General features: G+C 53.9%; 1 protein-coding gene across 4 annotated transcripts in view; it reads right to left on the minus strand.

Moving 5' to 3' along the window:
• AGRN (agrin) overlaps window positions 1-26,228 on the minus strand; it is a 140,939-nt gene that overhangs the window by 22,665 nt on the left and 92,046 nt on the right. For all 4 annotated transcript variants that reach the window (XM_068915651.1, XM_068915649.1, XM_068915647.1 and 1 more), the window contains 17 exons: window positions 25,195-25,410; window positions 23,780-24,004; window positions 21,432-21,656; window positions 21,077-21,283; window positions 15,467-15,688; window positions 11,814-12,008; window positions 10,911-11,111; window positions 8,953-9,098; window positions 8,672-8,777; window positions 8,208-8,321; window positions 6,262-6,426; window positions 4,837-4,980; window positions 4,340-4,464; window positions 3,813-3,918; window positions 3,194-3,577; window positions 2,905-3,039; window positions 1,766-1,893 (listed from right to left, as the gene is read on the minus strand). In XM_068915651.1, coding sequence (XP_068771752.1) covers window positions 1,766-1,893; window positions 2,905-3,039; window positions 3,194-3,577; window positions 3,813-3,918; window positions 4,340-4,464; window positions 4,837-4,980; window positions 6,262-6,426; window positions 8,208-8,321; window positions 8,672-8,777; window positions 8,953-9,098; window positions 10,911-11,111; window positions 11,814-12,008; window positions 15,467-15,688; window positions 21,077-21,283; window positions 21,432-21,656; window positions 23,780-24,004; window positions 25,195-25,410 — 3,044 coding nt within the window. The remainder of the gene's footprint in view (window positions 1-1,765; window positions 1,894-2,904; window positions 3,040-3,193; window positions 3,578-3,812; window positions 3,919-4,339; window positions 4,465-4,836; window positions 4,981-6,261; window positions 6,427-8,207; window positions 8,322-8,671; window positions 8,778-8,952; window positions 9,099-10,910; window positions 11,112-11,813; window positions 12,009-15,466; window positions 15,689-21,076; window positions 21,284-21,431; window positions 21,657-23,779; window positions 24,005-25,194; window positions 25,411-26,228) is intronic.

Below are 26,228 nucleotides of genomic sequence, written 5' to 3' on the forward strand. Positions count from 1 at the left end.
AAACAAACCAGTGACAGTGCCAGACTTTCAGCAGGCCGGTGCTGAGCTATCTGCCCAGCCTCATGTTGGACTGGCATCCGCCACAGCTAGAGACCACAACTTCCTTCCCTCAGCTTCAGAGCAAAGACAGGAAGAAGTAAATAAGTGAATAATGGTCCCCCCTATAAATTTGGGCATAACGATCTCATGGGGGTAAAAGACCACATTGAATACCACGGCATTTGCACATAGGGGTTGCACAGGTTTCTGCAGCCCAGCCACAGACATCTTCCAGGACACATTGCCTGTGCCGTGCCTTCATTTCCCTCAGCCCTGGGAAAACAGGAGCCAGCAAAGCCTCCTGCCTTCTCAGAGGGGAGAACGGATGAACCAGTGAATGAAGCTTTCTGTGTGTGTTTGGATCCTCAGATGGAAGTCACTATTGTATTGGGAAATATTGCTATTATCATACAGAACTGCACAAACCATATGGCCCATATGCCAGGCAAACATCTGCTTATATGACTGTACTGAAGGCTTGCCAACTTTTAAGTGCAGCCTGGAACCAGCTCTAAACACGTTACTCTCCTTGCAAGGATGCTTCCTATTCGCTGTGCTACGCTGCAGGCTGCAGTACAACGTTGCCACCCTGCCGAGTGCTTCCTTGGCATACCCGCATGTACACGTTGCTACGCGAAGTCCATCTCCTCCCAGAGCTAGCAATGTGAGATGGGGACAGGGGAGGCACGTGTCTCTAAAGATGGGAGACTGGATTTACACAAGCAGCTTTCCAAGCTGTATGGCTGAACTGGAGGGACAAAGGAACTTGGGATAGATTTTTGTTTAAGGGCTTTTCACAGAGATAAGGATATTCAAGGAAATCCAGGCCGCTAAGGCAAAACCTCATGTTTAAACAGTCCCATCACCGAAATCAATCAAAAAGAAAGGAAGAGTTTTTCAGCTAGCACATAATGAAGGATGGAACTTGCTGACACAGGATGTTGCAGGGGCTAAAAATACACTTAGGTTCAAAAGAGATGAGCACAATTCATAGAGGGTACCTTTTAGACAGAATCAGCCCATCATGTCCTTATGCTCTTAAGTTCCTACCCTTTGAAAGTGCTGGCCCTGGGGATAAGCCACGTTCACTCCTAATTTTTGCGGTTTAAGCCCATCTCAAAAAAAACCACCAGCATGGAACAACTCTCCTCCAAGGTACACAAAGCATTTTGCACATAGGTCTCTCTGCTCTCATTTGACAGATAATAATGACAGACCATGGTCTTCCTAGAAGTCATCAAGTATGCAAAGCCAAAGCAGGAGGAGACCCAAAGTGGTTTCCATGCTCAGGACAATAGAGCCTCTGTAATTACAGAGGGTGGTAATGGCACAGGGTACTGTAACATGCATTCAGGGAGCGCTGTTCAGAAAGCAGACAGCACGTGGTCCCTGCTTTAGCACGGTAGCTGGAGCAGCGTGCAGCAGACTGATATCCTACAGAACGCTGGCACCTCTGAGGCCGAGCAGACACAAAGAGGCGAGTGTGCCACAGGCTGGCTCCACGTGGGAGTACAATCACTTGCATGGACAAGCCCGCTTATTAGTAGCGGCTCAGAGAATGCCTGCTTACTCAAAAGTGGAGGACTACATTTTTGGAGGTGAACATTTTTGGAGGCTTCAGGCATCTGTCTATCATAGTGCATACAGAGGAGTGCAGGGTTTTCTTTTCTTTAGCCAAGGCCAGAAATGCCCTAATCAGACTCCAGATCAAGTGCAAAGGACTCACCGCACTCTCAATGCTCCTGGCTGTCTCCCCGAAGAGCTCGGACTTGGGGTCAGCCATCTCAGGTGTGTAGAACAGCTCCTGGCCTTCTACCTCTTCCAAGATGAGCACTCCTTGGAAGACTTTGGTAGCTACAGGAAGGAGGGTAAACAAGACAAACCCCTTTATTTGGCTTGTGGGGAGCGGGCAGGTGTGTGGCTGACAGCCGCAAGGAGCGTTCAAGTCCCTAGGGGAAAGGGTGATGGTAGTGTGTGGGTAGTGCCAGTGTTGGGGTTAGTCTGGATGGGTCTGGGAGAGTGCCATGGAGGATTAGTATCTGAGGGTGCTGGAGCAGATGGCAAAGACCAGGCTGGAGATGGCAGCTTTTACCATATGGTTTCCTCTGAGCTCCGGCCCGGAGAGCAGCCCCCCTGCACCGGCTGAGTAACAAGAGAAAGACATTAGCCAGAGCAGCACATAGTCAATACGGCAGGATCAGATACGTGCATGCAAAAAGGTGGACTCCGGGCAAGGAGAAGACCCGACCTGACAGAGGGAAGCAGAGACCCTGCTGACAGCCTGTGAAACCAGACTGAAACTGCAACAGGAACCCAAGCTGGTTCCCTTCCAGGGAAGCTACAGGAGGGCAGAGGCAGCTATAGAAAGATCCTTGCTGTGGGTAACTATGTGGGAGGCTCATAGCAGGTATTACCCAGGTAATTCTCTTTTCCCCCAGCACCAGCTCTGAGCTCTGCATAAGCCTCGGCAAAAAACTGTTCAAAGTTTGAGGCAGCAACAGCTAAGGCAGAAAGCGGTCACCTAGACCACCAAAGGAAACTGCAGTGTCCAGCTCCTCACGTGAACAGCAGTACCTGCCTAAACCGTGGCTAGCTCCTGGCGGCTGTGGCAGATTGGCACAACCTCTTCCAGCTACTGTGGCTCCAGCACATCCATGTGAAACCCCCTGCACTGACACCCCAGCTCCTAGGCTGGAAACAGGAATGGGGCTCACTGCCAACTGGGGGAGCAGCAGCAACACGCGCCTGTTCCCCCGCTGAGCAGCTCTCAGCAGCATCTGTCACTCCACTGTGCCCTGCAAGAGTTCAGCCTCACTCCTGACCACCGAAACGCAGCCCAGAGCCCAGCCCCAAGGACAAACTCACCTGGACAGTTGCTCCCTTCTGCATCAGCAGCTGCAGTCTTGCCATCAGAGCAGCATCCAAGTGGGGTGTTGTAACATGTCGCCCTCTCAATGGCTGGGGTGGAAGTTACCTGGCTTTCTTCTACCTCCTCTTCCCCTGTGGGACATTAAGAGCAGCCTTCAGCAGTGGGAGGTAGGACCTCACCCCCATGTTAGAGAACTGGGCTGAGAAAGAGCTTCATCTCTACATGTGGGCTAACCCATGCCATGTCTCTCAATAAGCCTACTAAGTCTGAGCAAGGCACACTCACCAGCAGAACCTGCCCCACTAGATTCCTGGTCTCCGCTGATGCCCATCTCTTGGTCTCCACTGCCTTCTGCACTGCCTGATTCAACGTACGCAGGCTGGGTAGTGGCCAGGACTACCGGAGCGGTAGAGAGGGGCCGGACAGTGGTCTTATGCACACCATGGGTCATCCATGGTGTAGTGGCTGGTCTGGCAGTAGTCACTCGTCTTGTTGTGGGGTGACCTCTTACAGTAGGCCTGGCTTCCAACAGCAGGGAGCTGGTAGCCACCTCAATGGGCTCGGGAGCCCAGGTAGTGAGCTGGAGCGGGGGAGGAAGAATTAATTTGTCCAAGGGTACTGTGGGCAGTGGTGTGGGTGGCGTGGTGTGGCTTGCATGAGTGATGGTCTCTGAAAGGAGAAGCAAGACAGGGTACTTAAGGAAGGGAGGCTGGAAAAAAAACGTTTGTAACACTGGCAAGCACGTTGCAAACCCTCAAGCATTTGCCCTGGGCAATGCATTAGCTGTGCCATGAAGGCTCATGGCACAGTGAGGAACTGCAGAGGGAGGCAGCTAGACTCGGTGTCCAGTGTCAGGCCAGGAGAGCTGGCATCTCACCCAGCAGTGAGAGCAGCCGACACTCACCGTGGCACTGTCCCACGTGCTTCACTGTGATGACTTGTCCCTGCCGGCACGCAATGGTCTTCAGCTGGCACTGGTCCCCATAAGTGACACCATCAGAGCCACACACCTGGGAGGGCAGAAGGGAAATGGAGAAAGGTGTGTGTTGCACCTCTGCCCTCCTCCAAGCCCTGGACAAAATAAACCTGTCTCTAAATGCTGGGGAAGGGACTGAGGCTTTGCAGGGGTCTTTCTGAGGCAAGGAGAATGCAGGATGCAAAGAGGGACCTGAGGGCAGATTGCAAAAGCCCAGGCAATCACATCAGCTCAGAGGTGCTAAATGAGGCATTGAGAGAGCCCCTGCGCTGCTGGCAGACATCCATGACCCACACGTCACCCTTCCCCATGCACTGAGGACAGCGGACCCACTTGCCTGCGGGAAGGAAGAAACATCAATCTCTCGTGCTGCCTGCACCAGCCTGACACAACTGAGCTAGTCGCATGTTCCCGCGCTCGCAGCTCAGCCCCCCACAGCAGCCTCCCCGGCAAACCTTGGTCATGTTGGCCTCCGAGCAGAGCGGGGATGGGCACTCACAGTGGGCAAAGCCATTGACCTCCACGCACGAGGCCCCAAACTCACAGCTCATATCCTTGCATGATTTTGGGGCTGATGGGTCTGAGGTAAGGAGAGAAGGGGAAGAGATAACAAAGCAGACACCAACGATAAAAAACAGGCCAGGCTGAATCAAAATCCCTATCTCCTCCCAGCGGGGGCTTGGCTTTCCAAAGGACCATGCAGAGCAGCTCAGACTGGTAGACGCGCCAGACTTTCACTAAACAGAGGAGCAGCCCCTTGTGCTCTGTGTGAGTACACAGACACGAGGAATACAGCTAGAAACGCAGACCAGGATCTCTTTACCCTGAAGCACAAGCAGGCAGGATGAGAAGAATGCATTTCTCTCACGGGCCTGCGTGTTGCCCCCCAGTGGTACCCAGGCTCTCATTTCCCAGTGTCCCACACAACCCCTCTGGCATGTGGCTCCCTTACCTTTCTCACAGCCAGTCATGCCCAGCTTGCTGCCATTGGGGCACTGGTTGCATTTCATGCCAGTGATACCAGTCTTGCAAGAGCACAGTCCGGTCATCTGCTCACAGTCATCACGCACTGAGCCCACTGGGTCGCAGTTACAGGCTGGGCAAGAATAAGAGAGAGATTGTTTTGCTGGTGGCTTTGTGTGGAGACAACAATAGAATCACTGATGCCCCAGGGAGTCAGCGAGAAGAGCAGGAAAGAGGATCCAGGGGAAGACCATAATGCTGACCACCACTCTACACTTACTAATCCCAAAAGAGCTGCAGGAACCCTGCTTCCTCCTGCTATGCTCTAACCATGGTCCTACAGCTTGTGATCTCGTGTCAGCTCCACAGCCCCTCATTCCCACCAGCGTTAAGGATTTATGCAGCTCCAGTAGTAACATTCACCCATATCAGAAGACCCTCCCCCTGCTCTCCAGCACAGGAGAAAGGAGCTGCATGGTAGAAGGGACACTGGCTGTAGATGTCCGTCTGGCTTGAAGTCAGATGATTTTACCTACTGACACTTGTGATCCTGCATTTAGACCTAGACCCTATTCTGAGTTAAAGACTGCATGCAAGTGAGAATTAAGTACAGACTCAGGAAGCCATTTCAGCAGTGTGATGCCTCTGCTGTTACAAAACTGATATCCTATTTCTAGTTTAAGCTTCCTGGCACAGATCTCCATCTACTGAATCCTGATGTGCGAGTGTTTAGATAGGCACTGCATCCCAGAGGCAGGAAAGGAACCCCTGAGACTTGCCTCCCTGTCCTCTCTGAAGCACGAAACATCCTTCCTATCCTTTAACTGCACAATCGTGGCTCGAGCTGGAGCTTGCTACCTCTGAGCAGAGCCCTTGGATTCAGTTCCTTTGGCAGGGGTTTAAGCCACGTGGGAGCCTGAGATATATCCATCACTTGGCAGAGAGCTATCTGTAATTTCAGTGAAAGATGGGCAGATTCATACTCTGTTGTCTGCAGTCCCCTCCCAATAATTCATCTTCCTCCAGGCTGCTCTGGCCTCTCTTCCTATTTGGCACATATTGATTTTCTTGCTTAGGTCTCCAATGGAGCTTGAAATGAACTGGGCTTTTCTTCTGTTTTACTTCCTTGTTTGCACATGGCTACTCCTGGTGAGATGAGCATCAAGAGGCAAAACGCTGCCTCGTTCCTTCCACTTCCAACCCGTTCCTCCGCACCCGCTTGCCCTGCCACATGCAGGCACCAAGGGGGAACACCGAGGTGACTTACAACATGACCGACCTCAGGGTTCTTTTTTTTTAAAAATACAATAGCCCTGCAGTGACTTGAGCCCCATGGAGCAGAGCAGGGAGAGGTGCCACCTTGGAGTTAGGCAGGCGAGAGGGACGCCAGCCCCCAGCCCCTGCCCGCACTCACGCGTGCAGCCGCTCTTGCTGTCCGTGACGATGCCGCGGAAGTTCCAGAAGCCGGGCTCGCAGCGGTCGCACTTCAGGCCCCCCACGCCTGGCTTGCAGGAGCACTGTCCCGTAGTGGGGTCACAGGCCCCCCCGTAGGAGCCATAGGGGTTACACTGGCAGGTGCCTGCGAGCCAGAGAGAAAGAGCGTGAGACCGAGTCCTGGCCGTACAGGAGGAGACGCACCGTGGGCTGTGCCCGAGAGCAGCGGGAGCGCTGAGCCAGCAGACTCGCTCGGCTAGAGCGGGAACCTCTTCTCCGTCAGGCAGAAGGAGAGTCTCAGCCAGCTGATCTCAACACCTCTCATCTGCCCCAGCTACAAGGGAGGACTAAACCCTCGAGAATTTGCCCGTTTGCTTTGCCAGCATTTGGAACTCCTCTCTCTTGACCATCAGAGAGAGGGAGCTATCAGAAATTTATTATTAATTTGTTAACTGGGAACGTGAGAGAGGGAAACGATCCAGAGACAGACAGAGAGGCTCTCCCTTTATCCATAGGGAGCAGCAGCAAGGGGAGGTGGGACAGAGCTGGAGAGAGGGGGAGAGCTCTGGAGCAGCAAGCAAAGTTTGCATGTACACATCCCCAGACAGCTAGCGGCATGGAAACGGCACGTCCAGAGTAAGCCACAACGGATAAATTTGCACCAGGGGCTTGGCTCCGCTGGGAAAGCAGTAACTACCTCCTGCCTTTGCAGCCCACACAGCAGCACAGGTGGGACACACACTGGTGGGATACTAGACTCCCACTTGGGAAGCTGTCTCTGTAGATGGGAGAGCAGGGGACAGATTGCTCAGAGACACACAGGCACATCGGTATGAACTACCGCTGGCGGGGCAATCCTGAAAGTTAAATGCTCTCTGTCTCCTTCCTAGTGTCATTCCAACCTCCTGCTGCCTTCTTTGCTGGCCCGTCTTGGCTCCAGAAAGGGAGACAAAGTAGAGGTGGAGGCTGGTGTGATTGGCCATTGCAGGATGCCACCAGCACAGATGATGGCATGTGTCTGCTCTTCCAGCATCCACCCCTGGACCTGCAGCCTGCCCCAGGAGAGTGCTCTGGGCATTGTCTAAACAGTGCTGCTTTTTCAATTATAAGACACATTAAACAGCACTGCATTCTCATCAAGCAGGCACTTGCTGGACCCAAGCACAGCCTAAATCCTCTCTCTGTGCAGTAATGTGTGTTTTCCTAACAGGCGGTCGAAGCCTCCGCTGTTAACAGCTTGCTAATGCCCTCCAAAACGTGCCTTCTGCTAAAGTACTGACTCTGATCATTATTTAATAAATATTAATGAAAGATTTGCCAGTTCAGATGCCGGCACAGTGCAGTAACCAACTGGTCACTAGTCCTGGGGTGGCCTGTGCAGGGTCCCTAGGTGAACCTAAAAGCTCTGTCCCAACTCAGCCTGTGGTGCAAGGACCCAAGCAATATCTTTGTCATTCAGACCTGTCAAAAGCCCTAAGTTTCTAGTGATGGGGTGAAGGCACAGAGGTACAGTCTGGCTTTATGAGAACCTTCTGGGACATCCAGCATGGACTCAGCATCAGACAAGTTCTGAGCAACCATCTTGTGCTCCTGCATTTCAGAGTGATTTAGACCAGGAAGTTGACTCAGGGTTTTAGAAAGGAGAGGAACATTACTGGTAGAAAGCAGAGGAGCATCACTGGTAGATACAGAAGGTGAAGTGTGCATGCACATCTCCATGTCTGGAGCCTGGAGCACAGCTAGGGGATAAACTGAAGGCCTTCTCACACTGGGAGGTCACCAGTCTTGCTGAAGAATGGGGAGGGTCCACCTTCCTCCACCTCCCTTAGGAAGGGACCCCTAGTCCTCCCTTGACCTGATCTCTCCTGCAATCCACCTGCCTTAGAGGTGCCCCATGGCCTCAGGCTGGGAACACTATCCACTTACTTGGGCACCCAGCTGAGCCCACTCCGAGCGCCAAGGTCATGTTGTCTGGACAGCATCCATAGATGGTCTGGCTGCAGTGCACAACCGGGAGAGGTGATGAGGTTGTGGCAAGAGCTGTAGAGGAATGCAGAGGCACAGGTTACGTTTGGCAGGCAGGCTGTCTCAGGGCAGTTTTGCCAATGTATAGACCAAGCAGCCAGCAGCTTTCCTGCAAGACCACGTAGTCCCTGGAGAGATGCTGGGGCACTGATGATGAAGTGAGGTTCGTACCCCTGGCCATAGATAGCACAGGGCATGAAACAGGAACTTCAGCCTGCAATTGGGACCAACAAACCAACATGGACACTACTGTGTCCTTGGTGAGCATTTCCTCACTTAGCCCCAGTGAAAGAGCATGTATTACTGCAGGGGCAGTACACAGAGCTTTCCAGCCTGCAGGGTTGGCTACCTCAGGGGGGACTCACCACGGCAAGCTCCTTGGCTAGTGACATAGAGATCCTGGTGTTTTTCACATCGTGTCTTCTTCAGCTCACATTCATTGGTGTAGGTCACGCCATCAGAGCCACACACCTGCCAGGACAGGGAGGGAAGCTGCTCAAGGCCATCCCTGGCACAGGAATGGAGGGTGCCTATCCAGGGGGTGTCCTTTCCTGCCCCAGGAAAGGAGTGTAATGCCACCAGGGTGAAGAGGGAAGGGGGAGCAAGGACTGTTGGCAGGCAGCCCAGAAGTGCACAGGGTACTTACCGGGTTGCGTGGCACTGCCAAGCAGGTGAAGTCACACACACAGCGGTCATCCTCCGCGTCCTCATCCCACCAACCCCCGTATTGCCGGCAGCGGTCCTGCTCACACTCGCTGCCATCACCAGAGCCAGAGCCTCCTGAACCACACTCTAGAGCAAAGGAAGAACATGGTGAGAAAGGCCTCACAGCCACCTGGGCAGAGCTGGAGGAAAGCACAGGGGATGCGGGCAGAGTCCTCTCCTTAACACGAGGCCATGTCCCGGAAGGGAGAAGCAGCCCACAGCTGCATAGGCCTATCTATCCAAGTCACAGATGGACTTTGTGTCTCCAGCAAAGGCAAGCCCAGAAACATGGGTCCACATATATTAGGATGCTTATGACTGGACCTCAGAGAAGATTCCTCTCCCTCAGAGAAAGCAGACTGTCCCACCCCTGCTATGAAACTGCAGTGAGCCTAAATGATGAAAATGGCATCGGGATACTTTACAAGGTCTTTCTCTCTGCAGCATCCCTGCAGGAGAAAAAGCAGTGATTCGGTGGCAACCAGCACCCTGCAGGCTACCTGGAGACTAGGCACAGCCAAGAGCCATGCACGGGAGGAAGGGCTGCCACGTGCTTTAAGGACAGCTTAACCTCATGCTTTAATCCAACTCCTTCCCTAGCTACTGCCTTCCCAAACACATGGCACAGCAGGCAGATGGGATTCTGCTGCTCATGGAGAGCAGAGCAGAGGAAGGGACTTAGTTTAAAGTTCAGTGGGGCGAATATTCCTGGCATAGCTAATAGACAATATTTAAATTCCATCCCCGGCCTTGCTGCTTCTCCATAAAGTGCTCAGCGTCCTGGCAGCAAGAGAGAGATGTTGCTGATTTCAAAGGCTTCTTAATTAAAAGAGAAAGAAGAGAGAGAGGCAGAGGGGGAGGCAGAGGGGGGGAGAACCTCCCCGGTTTTACTGAGTAATCAAAGGTTGGGAGTCAGCATTACACACAGAATTATTTAAGATCTTTTCCCGCAGGGACAACCACCTGAAATTCCTCAAGGAAGGCTGTGATCAAACACCACATTATGTCTTCCCCTCTCCCTAGCTCAGCCATAGCACTGAAGTCCTCTCCAGCTAGTACTAACCTACTCGCCTTTAGGAAGAGCTCAGAGTGCAACCCTGTGATGTATTTTCCTGAGCTGCCCAGGCCCTGCTGGCCTCATCCCTCTTGCTGGGCACGAGTTACTAGCGCTGCTTTTTCTCCTGATGGAGCTCAGTGGGGATAGCCAGCAAATACATGTCCCCTCTGTGGGCCAAACCTCGTGACAAGCAGCATCAGGGAAAACACATCGGGCATCCTAACAGAGTTTAGGCAAGTCCCACTGTCAACACGGCTCTTTTCAACAGCTCTCAGCCCCCTGCTCTGCTTCCTGTCCCAGGGCAGCGCTGACAGGGTACGAGGCAAGCACCTTTCCCTCCAAGCATGGCCAAGCAAAGATACAGCCATCACCACTATCTTCCCCTGGCCCTCAGTACCGGGTGAACAGCGGCTGCAGACCAGGCCCTAAAGCAGTCCCAGGGGCAGAGGGAAGCGAAGAGGCAACCCTGCCACAGTGACCGCTCCATCTCCTCCAGCCTAGGTCCTGTGAAGTGTGAAATTAAAGCAGTGATAAGTCTCCTTGCCCAGCCGATTAGGTGGTGTCATCTTCCATAACGGCTGGATAAAGACAGACAAAGGAGGGAGGGAGGGAGGTGGGCGCTGGGGGTGACAGAGGACAGAAAGCCAGCCACGAGGGAAGCAGCGAGCTGTTAGCAGGGGACCTGCTGCGTTAGGGATGCTCAGGGAGCTGTGCTTGGGGCGCTATCTTGACAGCTCCAAGCAACTGGCCTTACATCATGAGTCCGCGTGCAAATCCCACACTCGTATCCCCGGTTCCCCACCCATCACATCCGCACAGCTGGAGGGAGGGCAAAAGCCTACCGTCCTCGCAAGGCCCTGTCCTGGCAACCTCAATGTTCTTCTTCTGCTGACAGGAGGCTACCTGTAGCTCACACTGGTTATCATAGGTGAGGCCATCACTCCCGCACACCTGGGCAAAGGGCTGCCTCTCGCAGCGTGGGCATATGCACTGCCCACCCAGGCACTTGCTGCCAAAGGAGCAGACGGTGTTGCCGCAGGACTCTGCAGGACAAGAGGGAAGAAGCACAGTGAGATGTTGCGGAGACTCTTGCCTCCAACCGCCTAGTGCTGAAGAGCTGGGGACCACACCAGAGAGGAGTTCTCCTTCCCTGGAGCTGTTTGTTTTTGCTTATTTAAGCCCCACAAAGACTCTGCAAGGGAGAGATGAGAGTCCTGAGCATGTTTGACTCCCATCAGCATCCACAGGGTGTTGTGGCCAACACCTTTTTACAGGACACCAACATGAAACCCCCTTTACTCTCATGATGTAACATAACTCCAGCCTTCTCCTGCTTGCAGAGCTGCTGGAGCGGTGGGAGTCACCTGTTACGCTTGTCCATTTTTCTCTCTAAAATTTAGAGAAGATCTCCAGGCCCAGCTCAGCCCTGGAGCACCAAATCTGGCTGGACACATTTTATGTGGTTCAAAGTATTGCTTTTACTGAGGTATCATTTGTTCTAATGAAGAACCTAGGCAGGGTTTTTAATTCATTAAGAAATGACCCCCTCCCAGGGCTGGCAAACCCGGAGGCTGAGGGCACTACAAATGACTGGTGAGCCTTCAGCTGCTTGGATGTCCATGCCAGGGTGCATCAGTAGGGCCTGGATGGGTGGAGGGGGGTGGGGTGGGGGGCTGAACATCCACTCTCTGATATGCCACCGAAAGGAGCAAGAAGAGGGAAGAAGGGGACCTTGTCAGACTCACTGCAGTCTCCCTGGGCAGCCACCAAAATGTTCGTCTGCTGCGTGCACGCCCGGACGTGGAGCTCACACTCGCTGCCGTACGTGTTGCCATCTGTACCGCACACGGGCTGAGAGGAGGGGACGCACTCCGTGGGGCACACGCACCTTCCCGTCTCCGCCTCACAGATGGCCCCAAACTGGCACTTGCCGCAGCGATCTGCACAGATGAAGAACAAAAAACAGGGGATTCAAACAACACCCAGCCCACTGCGAAAACCATACCGCACAGAGCGAAGACACTTCAGCCCCGGCCAAGCCACGGGAGGCTCAGTGCTCCAGGCACGGAGGGCTCACGACAAAGGGCAACGACTGCAGCAGGAGACAGGAGCCCAGTGTGAGCATTTGCCGAGGAAGAGCTTGTTCGGAGACTTTCCCGTTGCTGTTAGAGAGCACAGATCCAGTTTCTGTTGGATTTGCTGGGGAGGGGAAGCAAAAGGGATACCTGTGGGGCGGACAGGGAAAAACTAGGTGTTCTGGTGCTGGAGCTCCTGGGGAACCCACCCACCCTTGTCTGACTAAACAGTGCAAGCTAGGGGTGCCGTAGCTGACGGTGCTGAGCACAAAGGGTTGCAGGGACAAGGTGCTGAAGCACATGGGAGCCTCCTGGGCACCTAAGAGCGCTGCACTAACAACTTCTGCACTCTGACTTTGCTAGAAACATGCCACAGGGACTGAATGAGAGCGTGAACAGGTCAGGCAGGCATCACTTTCTAATGAAGTGCCAAAGCAGCGGTAAAACCCCATTGCAATCTCCTTCCCCACGTCAAGCCCCTGCAGGCACTTGCAGCCTTGCCGGGACCAGGAGCCCCAGGACGCAGTGCAAGGGAAGAAGGAGCAGAGGTGAGGGTTGTAGGAGAAAGGAGAGAGAGGCTTGGAGGCAGAGAGACAATAACTGCTCATAAAAGCCATCAGGGACAGGAGTAATTGTGATGAAATGTCACCAGAGTTGTATGCCATTATAGCGAAATAGGAGGCAGAAGAGAGCACAGGGCTGAGCGCAATTACAAGGAGTAATAAATTACTCCCAGGCATGGGGAGCGGAGTGCAGCATGTTAAGCAGCAAGTCTCCTGGGAGAGAAAAGAAATAAGGATTCGCACACGGCAAGTCAGCAGGATGGGAGGAAGTGATAGGCCCAGAGAGGTTTGTTTTACCCCACGCTCTGCAGCCAGCTACTCCCCGGAGAGGAGGTGTGAGCGCTCTCGAGGGGAACCTCTGCCTCCCCAACCTCCCTCCAGCTCCAAGTACAGGAGTTCGCAGGAGCCAGTCTGCTCTTAAGTCGTCCCACACCCACTTCTCCTTAAAGAAAGGCTGCAGGCCCATCTGTCCTCTAGAAGCTGGATGCTTCTCTGTTGAAGCTGTGATGCTCCTCTACTCTGCAAGCTTGGGGAGGTCACAGGAATGTGACACAGGACACCACAGGCAGCTACACCCATGACATATCCACAAAGGAAAATCTTAGAGATTGGTTTCAGGCAGGGAAGGGAACGGCTTCTGGAGAACAGAATCACCAAGCAGAGACCAAGCTCTCCATCCCAGGACAGTCCCACCAAGGGGTCCAGGCTGGGCTGCACTGCAGTGTCTGGCTGCAGCCCCACTCAAGGTGGAAGCCAGCAGCACAGAGACTCCCTGCATGAGGATACGTGATCCATGAACAGGTGCAGGCCCCAACCAAGCCAAACCCAAGAGAAGCCGCCCCAGCCCGGGTGGTTTCTCCGCCGCTCTGAAAGCGGGCAAGCAGAGCATCCAGAGAGCACGAACCGAGCACAGGAGAAGAGGAGGGTGGTACATCTATAAGTGAAGACACCAGAGCCACACTCACGTGCAATGAATACATCAGAGCCCTGACAACACTATGACCCATGGACCCTTCTTCCCCTAGTTTATTAGGATGTCAACAGTCCTGGATATATTTATAATATACTACCGTCAATGCACAGAGACCTGTCACCTCTCCCATTAAGAGCTTCAGCCTGTCTACTGCAAACACATACACAGCACACATACAAGCACAGGCTCGGGTCAGGGAAGACATTTATCTCGGTAATAACTCACTTGCAAAGGAGCTATCATTTGTTGCAGGAAAGACCAGATGCCAACCAGCACATCTCCTCTCTGCTGCTCCCTGAGTGTTTCGTGATTCACGGCTTCATTTCCACCTTCAGACAAACACCCCTCTTCCCTCCCCTCCATTCGATTCACCAGCAATTTGACTCAAAGAGGACTTTTCCCATTTTTCTTCCACACAGCAGCTGCTGCCTTTGTGTAGATGAAGGACGATGCAACAAGCCCCAGACCGGACTGTGCAGGCTGTTGGCTAGGAGGTTTCTAACCGACAGCACAAAGCTTGTAGCCGTGCCTGGGCTCCGCAGGTCCGGCAAGAGGCCGTTTCAGGCAGCCTGTGTACATACAAGAGCAGCTCTTTCCTACAGCGCAATCAGCGGCATATACCCTAAAGCTGAAGTATTCGCACTCCTTCACTGTTTCTCCTGTAACTGCACGGTGTTCGTACCAATATTTTCTTCTGATACGAATCCCATTGGGCTTTCTGCTATACTGCAGCCGTAGGTGTCACAGGCTGGTGGGTGCCTTTGGTTTTGTTTTTTTTTTTTGAAGGACTTCCTTTTCTCTACTTTCTCAAAGCCCTGTGTAGCACTGCTTGAGGGGGAGATGAATCTAAGGGGTCAAGCCTAAGTTTTGACAGGGGCACTATTTTGCCACACCAACCCACAACAGGCTCTGGGTGGAGAGGCAGGCACCAGCTCTTACTATCCAGCCTGAAGACTGAGGGCAGAATGACTGCATTTGGCAAAACTGCAGTGGGCCAAATCATACCTGAACGCCCCGGCAGATTTCATTCAAGGGAGAACATAGTCAGCTTGGGCTGTGTCTGTGTGCAAACACTCTCTGACTAGCAAAACTGTGCCGGCAGAAATAAGCAGCTTGCAGATGGAAGAGCTGCTTGTGAGTCTCCCTGAGTCATATGCGGGTGGAGGGCTCTTGCTAGGAGCTAGGGTATGAGGATGGGCTCCATAATACTGCTCCATGGCAGAGTTTACTTCACCCTACGCCTCAGACTCAGCAGCACCCCCCCCAGCACAGCTAACGGGGGTAGAGCGGGCTGGTGAAGGACACGGTGCAGGCAGCAGAGCCAGGGCTGGCTTGCCTGGGGATGCAATTCACACCTGTTTTATCCTAAGATTTCCCCACTTCCCCATTATCCCTTGGTGAGGAAAGGAGATCTCGGACTGGTTATTGGATTCTCTCCCTAAATCCCCATTCTGCTGAGCTTGCTTTAGTTTTCACACAACGGATGGTGGAGAAAGGAGCTCCCCAAGCAGCAGTCTCTGCACACCAGCGTCACTACCTCTCGTCGTGAGGTGCCTGATGCTTTCATTATACACCAAATGGGCAACGTGTCCAGCTCAGCAGGCTCTTTCCTGCCCTCCTCGCTACACAATGGCAACCAATGCACAAATGAGTCCAAACACCCCTCTTTCCCCCTAGCCAGGGCCATGCTTCTGCTTAAGAAACCACTTGGTCCCAGCAAAAAAAAAAAGCCTCCATTGTGGCCAGCAGCGCTAGGAGGAGGAAGCATTCAGAGACTGTCTCCTTACCGCAGGGTCCCTTGTGTTTCACTTTGATCTCCCTCTTGAGGACACAGGCCATGGAGTCGAGCTCACAGGGATTGCCATAGGTGCGGTTGTCAGTGCCGCACACAGGGTCATAGCGTCCCTGGCACACCTGCTGACACTCGCACACAGCCTCCTGGTTCTTCACCACGCACGTGGCCCCAAAGGTGCACGCTATGCTCAGGCAGGGGCTCGGTGTGCCCAGGTCTGCAGAGGATAGGAGAGAAAAGCACAGGCCTCAGTCTACTGCTTCCCAAACTCACCCACAGGCAAGGTGCACAGCACTACATGCCAGCATCTCCAGCCTCAAGCCCACGCTTGCCACCCCCGAAGCCAAGGCAAATGCACAGCATTCCTGGCCTTGGCACCAGCCCAGCCCCCTGTGTCCTCCATGCCACCTCGACATGCCTGGCTCAGCATCTTTCCCATGCATGGGGGAAGCTGGGGATAGGAAGCAGGCACGAGACCTTTCCCCTGTATCTCATGAACAGGATGCCAGTTTTCTCCCCTCCACCCCCATCCCAGCTACGTTCTCCCTCGAGGATGCAGCCAGGGCCTCGAGGAAGTAGGACCAGCCCTGCAGATTTCATACAGGTTTCTGCACCAAACCCTGCTATTTTGGGTCTCCCCAGTAGCTCACAATCCCAGCACCAGGGACAAGTCTCACGTGCTTAGGGAGGGCAACACAGGCTGAGGCCTGTTTTCTTGCCAGGAGAGGAGTCAGTCGTCCTCTTCCTGTGCAGCACTGGTGCTTCAGGCCTGCCTGTGAAGTCTGACCTGAATGATCAGCCCTGTGGCAGAAGGAAGGGCAAGAGGCAGTGGAAAGCTGTCTTCAGTTGGGGCCTCAGTTGGACACTGACTACATCATCACACAGTACCTGGTACCAGCTGGTACCAGCTTCTAAACCTCAGTAGCCAAAAAGGGCACAAAGGGACAAGTCACATAACTGAAGCCTCACATCCCTACAGTCAATACTTACCCCTGAGCAGCTCACCCTAACACCTCCCACGACCCAAACCAAGACCACCAGGTTGGAGATGATGCCTACAGCTGGCTTCACTACACACCCGGGCTCTCCTCCTCTCGCCTGCAACTCCGTTCCCTTCCCTTCCCTTCCTCTTGCATGCTCGTGCTGGGAATGCCAGGAGCTGCTGGTATGGCAGGATGAAGGGAGCTGATGTCCTTATTTTTCCCCAGTCCTCAGGCATCCATGAGCAGAGCCCTGAGGCTCCCTGGGGATGGATAACGCCCTCCAGCATGTTTTGCGGGCTGAGAGACAGAAGCCGCCTCTGCTCACTTAATGGAGCTGATTAATCAAAGTCAGTTGAGCAGGTGGCACCCTCCCCTGCCCACCGATGAAGACAGGCACGAGATGCCTGGCCGTGAAGAGCTTAGCAGCCAGCCCCTATGGTCACAACAAGGAGAACAGGCTGAGTCTGGCTTCCAGGGACAGCTCTGCAAGTGCACACAGGGAAAAACCCTGAGGTCTCGCGTGATTCCCAACGCACTTGGTGAAGGCAGGCAGGCCCCTTCTGAAAAGCCCTACGCCATCCAGAAACTAGTGCTGAGCCAAGACAAGCAGCTAAAAGGCAGGACTGGCCAAGCTGCTGGGTGAGAGACCCCCATAGGACTCAGACAAAGGCCCTGAGGGGCTGGGGCAGGGAAAGGACAGAAAGATAATCTGCACTGGGCATTGACAAGGACATATGACAACAGGGATGTGGGGAAGAGACAATGCAGCAAAAGCAAGGTGGATGCAACAGGCAGACACAGGACAGCCTCAGTGACAATAAACGCAGCAAGGCAGACACAGAATTAGGGGGGTGTTGGGAGAGACAAAGCCCCTCCTGAACCTCATAGCATGACAGGGAGAGTGAACAGGGACAGAAGGTCTGTTTTCCTCTCCTCCTGGGACTGATGTGACGTACCTGCAGAGCAGGATCGAGGCTTGTGCCCTTAGGAGATTGGCTGCATGCTGTCAACCAGTGAGAAAAGGGTCCACAACGGGAAATTTGAATTTGGCCTCTGCAAAGCACCTACCCAGCCAAAACGCAGAACCAAGGGACTGCGAAGGGGCAGGGATGGGGAAGAGGGGTACAGTTCAGGTACAAGGCCATTACTTCAACCCTCCCTTTTCATCTGCTTGCAGCTAGCTGAAGGATTTCTGAGTCTTTCCCAAGGACCAGGAACCAATCCTTGCTGGGCTTAGCCCTGCAACGCTGCTCACGTCTCCTGCTTGTGCTTCCAGTTCAGCGGGCTCCGGCACTAGCTCCGCTGTGATATAACAGAGCAGTCCTGGGAAGAGCCATGTCTGAGCACAACCAGATCCTCAGTGCCTAGGCAATGCTTCAAAAGGCTTTGCTGGGCACTGGGGAGCTGCAAACCCCACAGAGCCACCACCTGCACTTGCACAGACAAGCACGACACACTACAAAGAGCAAAGGGACACGTCATCACAGTCCCAGGCAGGCAGAAGTCTCTGGGAAGGAGGAGGTGGGAAGAGAAGGGGGTTAGCTGGGTTTAAAAGGACAGGTAAGATCAATCAGAAGCAGTCCAAACTCATGTATCAGCCACAAATGGACTTGCTAAAAGAGTGGTGGGGATCACACTCCTCCCAGGCCTCTGTTTCCATCCTCATCTGTCTATGAGGGTCAAGCCATAGCAAGCATTAGAAAAGACTCCATTGCATTGCGATGCATTTTCATTCCATCAGGAAGTGTTGGGGGCAAGGGGAGGGGAACAAAACCAAGGGTCTCTCTCCATCCCAGGGGCTCTTTAGGAAAACCAGAGAAGAGGGGAGCAGTGGGAAGGGGCCAGGACTACCCCTGGCTACGGAGAAGGGAAGAAAGCCGACCTCCTAGCAGAGATGTCCGGATAGGAAGTAGAAGGGTGCTGCGAGGACACAATTCCTTTCTCCAAACAGGCAACACTGTAAAACACAAGACACAGACGAGAAGGAAAGAGAGAGAAAGAGCAGAGGAAGAGACAGAGCAGAGGAAGAGACAGAAAGAAAAGAGGCAGGGAGGAAAAGACAGATGCAACTACAGATACCTTCCCTCCACCTCCTGTCCAAGTATGTCTCATCCCATCCCTTCTTTCTCAGGTGCCCTGTCACGGGGCAGCCTCCGGCTTCTGACACAGATGTCAAAGTAGAGAGGAGTTAAAAATAAGGCCTGGGCTGTTTTGCTTGGCTTTGCCTCCTCTGCCATGCTGCTGAGGAAGAGAGCAGCAGAGCTGAGAGTTCATTAGGCAGGCATGTGTGAGAGATTAAAGCATCACACTGCCACCACACTAACGGCCCGTCTCACTTCCTTCCCGCCAGCAGGCCCTGGAGGGGCCTCAGCGCTCTGAATTTGCTGTAGGCTCACAATAAGGAGGCACGGAAAAAACACTCGGATTCATCGCCATGGCAGGGATGCAGATAGACCTTGCAGCTCACTCAGCCCTCAGGCTGGCCCACTTGCCAAGTGTCCCCTGTCGCGGGCTGAGCTGTTCCACTGTACCCTGCATCCCAAGCAAGCCTTGGCCAGGAGACCAGAGACGAGAGAAGTGAGCACCAGCAGTAATGTGCTCATGCAGGGAAGACCTGTCTTGACATACAGGCCAGCAAGCAACATCACTGCCATCCGCCCCCTCGTCTAAATCTGCTTTCCACTTTGCACTGAATCTGAATGGTGACACGCAGGAGAAAGTGCTGTCTTCCCAAAGGGCAGCAGCAGTGAGCTCAGCGAGAGCCCTGTGGTGGTCTCCTACAGGGCAGCTTGGACCTGTTACACGGATTTTGAAATCCTGGGGTTTGGCAGACCAGCTTGACTTTGCCTCTCCCAGATAAAGGGCTTTGTTTACTCCTATCCCACAGGCACATAGCTCCTGAAAGGGCATGCGCACATGCGCTATCCTTACCTGGAGGGAGAGGAGTAAAATAAAAGAGAACATAAGGGAGAGAGGAAATAGATGCACAGGGACCATAGTCTACTGTCCGTGACACCACTGCCTTCCCTCCACCGAACTTAGTGGAAATGACACAAGTCTGACAGCAGCGTAACCAGGCAGCACAACCTTTCTGCTTCTCCCAGAAGCTCAGGAGACCTTAGTAACAGCCTTACTCTAAAGGAATTACTGGAAGGTGTTTGCAGACAGCCCACGGCATCAGGACCCAGCCACCCAGCTGGGAACAATCAGCACCTCCATCTCCTGGCACTGTTCGAGGGGAGCTGGCCTCCAGACCCCCGCAGAGCCAGCCAGCCTGGATGTGAGCATCTTGCACCACGCTCTGCCCCCCTGCTCCTCTGCCTCCTCAAATCCAAGGGAGTTTAGCTCACCAGGAACACAGCGCCTGTGTGTTTCCATGCCAACCCAAGAGGCCGGTAACACAAGGAATAAAACTTAAGCAGCACAACAGGGGAAGGAAAATAAATGCCAGACTTGCCAATGCGCATGGCTTCCTCACAAGGTTTGCTGGTTCTCATCCAGCATCAGCTTCCAGGATCATGGGAAGGCAGGGGATTAAAAAGTGCCTTTGTTGCCCTCCTTGTAGAAAGGACTCAGGGAAGTAACTCCTAATGGTTCAACAACCAGAAACACACTGCAATGAACGATTAAAAATAACAGTTGTGATTATTAAGTGTGATTTTGGGAGCCTGACAAACAATTCTCAAGCAGCTGGGGCCGGTGGTATTAAAAACCTACTGCGTGAGCACAAAGCCAGCAAAACAGACCCAAAATACTGGCCTTAATCTCCAGGTACTTTAGAAGGTTTGATATGCCTGATACCTTGCAACACATCAGCTTAAAATAGGACATAGTTTTAGATCTCCAGCAGAAAAAAAATCCAAACTGAAATGAGCAGTCATTCAAACTCATGCAAATCAACCCAGTGACTGCGTTCAACCTTCATTTTCTGTGCAATAATTTAAAAATCAGATGTTCCTAACATCATAGGAACCCAAAGACCCATCCTATCACGTAAGCCTGTAAAAGTTTCCATCAGAAAAGTCAAAAGCTTCTCCCAGAGACGAGACAAAGACACGGCGAGACCTCCGGAGAGCGAGAGCGCTGGGAGAAGTTCCTTTTGGAGAGTACCTGGAGCTGAGAGAAGCAGGCAGGCATGGAGGGGAAAGCATGAAAGGCGTTTGGGACTGGCACTACCCTGGAAGGAGAAATGAATAGCGTGGGCTGCACAGGAACTGCGTGGTGATGAACGTGCATCTGGCTGGAGTGGTGAATGAGAGGACGGGACAACAGAGGCATTTCAGAACTGTTCAAACACAAATGATTCTTCCCTGCAACATTGAACACATCGGACAGAGACAAGACCAAGGAGGAACACACCCACGTACACAGAGGACTGGTGACTGCTGGAAGGAGAAAGACCAGGGAGGAACCTGCAACGCTGGTCCTGGCTTGCCCAGACTGTGGGAACCTCATCACAACTTACCTGCAGCTTCTCAGCATCTCTGTGGGCACTGTGTGCCTGCAGGGAAGGGTCTGACACAGGCTGGGTACAAAGCCTGTGGCTGCTGGGGGCGGGGAGTAAGAGACGCAGGGGTACCAGCGTTCCTGCGGGCCACCAGCCCCACTGCGCCAGCGCTTACCACAGGGTCCACTGTGCTTTACTGGGATGGCAGCTTTCTGCTGGCACTCAGCCTTCTGGCGCTCGCAGTCATTGCTGTACGTCCGGCTGTCCCGGGCACACACAGGACGGTAGGCACCATCGCAGGTAATGCGGTCACAGGAGCAGCGGGTGGTGCCACGGCGGTTCAGGCAGACAGCATTGAACTCGCATTCATCCTTGCATTTGTCTGGGAGGAGAGAGGGCAGCAGCACTCGCACCCACCAAGGGGACAAGGGAAGGGGGAACGCTCTCATTCCCAAGAGCATGGCATGGAGCAGCGGGCCAGGTCTGGAACCCAAACGCTCCTACTCCCCATGGTGCAGAGAGGTACTTACCCTGATGCTGGCACTGCCCCGAACGCACCTTCTGGATCTCCAGCCCGTGGATGGCCCCTGAACGCTCCATGACGCATTCGTTGTCATAAGTCACCCCGTCGTCACCACATACAAGCTCCCTCTTTGGGGGACAGTTCTCAGGGCGGAAAAGCAGGTCTGCCCTTCGGGTGCGGGGGTTCACCCGGCACACATGGTTCACGTCATTGAGGACGCCTTTACAAGGGTCTGTGCACAAAGCCAGAGCAGAGAAGGATGAGAGCAGACAGCGATGAGAGCAGACAGCTAGGCATGGCCCTGCACACCCCTGAGAAGCGCCTCATAGCCTGCCCCCATCCCATCCCGGCTACATGCAGTCCCAAGTGCCTCTGTATGTTCCTCGAAGGGATTCAGTGCGTGCTGATCCCTTCCTGGAGGCTGGACACACTTAAGGACTCATCTGTTGTTGAGCGGCACAGCCTGAGGATACAAGCCTTTTCCAAAGTGACTGCTGGGTGGGACAAGCTCTGTCTTCCTTCCTCCATCCTGAGCTGCTTTCCTTGCCCTCCTCTCCTCTGCCCAGGCAGAAAGGGCTCTTTCCAGACTGAGACTAACTTCCCAAGCCGAGAGGGCATTCTCTGTGCATTACAAGATGCTTGCTACACCCATCCTGCTCTTTCCACTCTCCCTCTCTGTGCTCCTTGACCCGCAAAGTGCTTGAAGCTCTGAAGGCAGCCAGGGCCACATGCTGCCTTGCTCTACGCTCTAGTCTATGCTTATCCAGATCACTCTCTCTGATGATGTGAGCTCACATTTGCATACCAGATATGTGGACAAAACAGGTGCTGAGCGTTCACTAATCCCTGCTCGAGCCCCGGGTTTTTCTCTTCCTTGTCAGTCACAGTACCTGGAGGGCACTGATTCATTTTCTGCAGTTGCAGAAACGCGATTGAATGTTTCCCCCCTCTCATTCTAACAGTATGAAATCCCTGCACATACCACAGTGCAGGCTGACAAAGGGGAGAAACGATACTGTACCCCGTTTGCCCACCCTCCCACAAGCAGGCAAGGGACCTCCATTTCAGCCACCCATACATCTGCCCTTGGAGAAGGCTGGCTTAGAAAAAGGTCACAGCGGAAGTCTTCTGCTTTGTCTGTTTTAGCACATGCAGTAATCACAGAAATGAAGCAGATGAAACAGCTCCCACAGGGCCTACCCGATCCCATCTCCCATTCCCCCTCCAGCAAGAGCTGCCAGCACTCGCTGCTGTTCTGCAGCCACCCCAGCAGACAACCAAGGCTGTGTTACCTCCTAAGGAGCCTCTACAAACCCCAGCAAAATCACAGGAAGGTCTCATATGGGCTCACGAGCCTATAGGTACCTAAGGCTGCTGTAGCGGGGCAGGGATGCTGTCTGCCTGGGAGATGGAGACCACATCAGTGAGGGTGAGGCAGGCGCAAAGGCAGTATCTCATGGACTGTATGATGAGGGTATTCAAGATATCCTTCTTCACCTGCACTCCCCATCCCCACCATCTCCCCTAACGTATAGCGCATCCTGAAGCCTTATGGTACAGCCTAGTACTGTGCAGTTCCCCCTGAGGAGCAGGTCCAAATGCTGCTGGCTTTCTGCTGTCTCCTAGCAAAACCAGGAGGGGCTCAAAGGAGCAGTGATGCTCTCTGCCCTAGAAACTTGGAGCACCCAGCATGACATCACCTCTTTCATGCCTCCCACCTTGCCCTGCTTGAGATTGAGCACCGAAAGCATAAACAATTAAAGCTCTTCCAGGTTTGCAGCCTGCCCAAACACTCCCATACGCCTTCCTTCAGGGACAAACAGGGGCCTGGCACGTGTCCTGGCTGAGTTCATGGTTTTTCTAATGAACACAGTTGCTTTTAATTACAAGGATCCACAACCGCCATCAGACAAAAACAAAGCCATCCTCGGAGAGGCAGGACTGTGTTTGCCCTCCCGGGATCCATGCCCACTGAGCTCCTCTAATTAGAGGAAGCTGCTTGCTGCAAGGCCTGGGACATTGTCTGCTGGAAAGCCTCTTGCCAAAAGCGGCAACCAGCGGCCTTGAGTCAGGGAAAGCGGCAGGAGGTAAAGGAGGTGGCACAGTTGTTGCAACTGCTCTTTAAGTCAGGGCGCCCTGAGCAGAAACGGCTGCTGCCAAATACCGGGCAGGGAAAGCACTGCCTTGGTTTGAGCTTCAGAAGCCTTTACCCACAGACTCCTGTTTTCCTGCACAGATCGTGTTTTTGGTAGCAGAGCTGATGAAAATGGGTTTTTTGGCATGCTGTTCTCCCCAGCCCTTGCCATTTCCAGCCCTCACTGGAAAGCAATACTTCCTGAGGGGCAGGGGACTCACCACAGGCCCCATCAAACTTCTTGAAGACGTTCTCCTGCTTGTCGCAGGCATGCTTGTTGAGGTCACATTCACTGCGGTAGTCTTTGCCGTCGCTGCCGCACACCGTGCTCTCAGCCACGCCGCTGCAGGATGACGGACAGACGCACTTGGCCGACTGGCCGTCCGTGGAACGGACGCACGTACTGCCGAAGCTGCATGTCACCTCTGCGCAGGGGTCCTTGGAGCCTGGGGGAGAGAGGAGAGGGCACAGCACAGGCCTGAGAACGCGGTCCTCTCCCACCTCACCCTCTCCTCCCCCGTCTTCCCCTCTAATGCGATAAGTAAACCCTACATGCCATCGCATCTACCTAGACAGCCCGAGTCCCTCCAAATGCCCAGAAACATAAGCAACTGAACCCGACGCCCTTCCCTCAGCTTCAACAGACGCTGGAGCCAGTTCTGCGTATCTGGTCCTGCAGCAACGAGCATCATCCACATCTGACGTCCGCAGAGGCAGGCAGCGTTGTGAGGCTGCAGGATCAGTCTCTAACCCAGAGCAGGCGAGGGAGGGGAGCTCGCTCTCCACCTGGCACTTCAGTCAGAGCTCCCCTTCCCAAACCTCTCAGCTTCATTGCTGCGAGCTCCTTTCCCTGCACAAGCTCTTTGAGAGCCTCTTGCTCCAGCAAGCAAGCAAAACAAGGGCCCTTAAGATACCTCCTGCAAAACGTAATTAGAGGAAGAGCTCAAGGAGCGATTTCCTCACTAACAAGGAAGGGACAAAATTTATTTGCCAGTTTTTTTTTTATTTTGTTACTTTTTTATGATTATTATTTTAAATAAATCACTTGGCGCTCTCTCCCCTCTAACAAGAGCCCCCGCAGGAGTGCCGTGTGCAGATTTATCACAAGCCAGAGCTCTGCATGAGGTAAAGGTCAAGTTAATTTACTCTGAGGCGAGGGGACGGGGGTCTCATTTACCCAGCTCCTTGCTCACAGCTGGTGAATGCCAGGCTGGGGAAGGACCTTCATTAGCCCACCCAGCCTCTTGCAGAAACAGCCACTCCCAGGCAAGGGCCCTCTTGCATAGGTCTGTGCACATGCGCGGTCTCTCAAACTCCAACCTCTAGCAGATGTGGCTTGCTTTAGGGAGGCAGCATGGCCCAGCATGCAGAGCACTGGCTTGAGACACAGGGCTGTTCTCCGCTGGGCTCCGTCAGGTACCTATTCAATAGTCTTTACCCATCAGTTTGTCTGCTACTAAATCCAAGGCAGATCTCCAAAGTAGAGCTAGTGACTCTCTCAGTGGTCCTCCACATCAGACCTGTCCCCATCTGCCTGAGAACATCACCAGAGCACTAACAGGAGATCAGGCCGAGTCTCCCTGGTCTCATATGGGTACACCTCTGGAAAACGGGGTGAGCCTGGCCTTGTACTCACCACACGGTCCCTTGCTGATGACTTTGATCCGCCTCTGCTGGTTGCACTGGGCTTTCTCCAGCTCACATTCATTACTGTAGGTGGAATAATCTGAGCCACAGACAGGAGCCACCACCACCGGGCAAGCTATCTTCTTGCAGACACAGGAGGCCTGGGAGGGGTCGGTGGAGCTCCTCTCGCACACCGCCCCGAACCCACACAGCATTCCTCGACACGCTGCAGGCGCAGAGACACCGAGAGACAGGTGAGCTGCGCTGCTCCTCTGCTAACAGCAGAGCAGCCCAGAGCCCCAGGTGCAGGCAGCTGACTAAGCGCATCTTCGCTCTGCCCTGACCTGAGCCAGAGCTTCACTTAAGAGTCCTGGAGCTACTCCCGAGGGAGAGCAGGTGACCTTCAGAGTGACTTAAGTCTCCCGGGGAAGATGCTACCCCCACAGGGTGGCTGCGCTGGACAGCTGGGCTGCCGGAGAGCTGCAACCTGCTGATGTCTTTTATCACCAGTGCTTGCCTCTGACAAATCTCACGGCTGCACGGCCACCCTATTAGTCCAAACCTCCATATGCTCACCCTTGCCGGCGGAGCTGCTGCAGGACAGGGAAGCCTCAGTGCCGCTGCTGTGCCAGTACAGCCTGCTGTGGGACACCCGCCCTCCACAACGGGAACGGCTTCTGCCTTGGGTTACTCTGTCTGACAGCACCCCCAGGCATACCATGAAGTGGTCCAGCCGTCCTGCATCTCAGGGAGCCTGACCCACTGCTGGCAGAGCCCAGGGGAGCGTTTCGGGTCCCCCACTCTAGGTTCTCAGCATGCAGCCTGCGCAGCACATCTGCACCGCTCCGCGTTGCCTGTCAGATGCCCACCGGCAGGAGGGGTCCTCCAGGGGTGGCTCACCGGCCAACCGCTGCGCGTGCCACTCAGCCAGCTCCTGACAGCTCCTGCCAAGGGCCCCCCTCGCCTGCCCGCTCAGACAAGAGCGGAGAGGAGACAGCAGCTGCCCTCAGCTAGATGCTTAGCAGGGAACATCCCCGGAGCTGC

The sequence above is a fragment of the Struthio camelus genome, chromosome 21 (assembly GCF_040807025.1).
Source record: "Struthio camelus isolate bStrCam1 chromosome 21, bStrCam1.hap1, whole genome shotgun sequence".
Classification (NCBI taxonomy): Eukaryota; Metazoa; Chordata; class Aves; order Struthioniformes; family Struthionidae; genus Struthio; species Struthio camelus.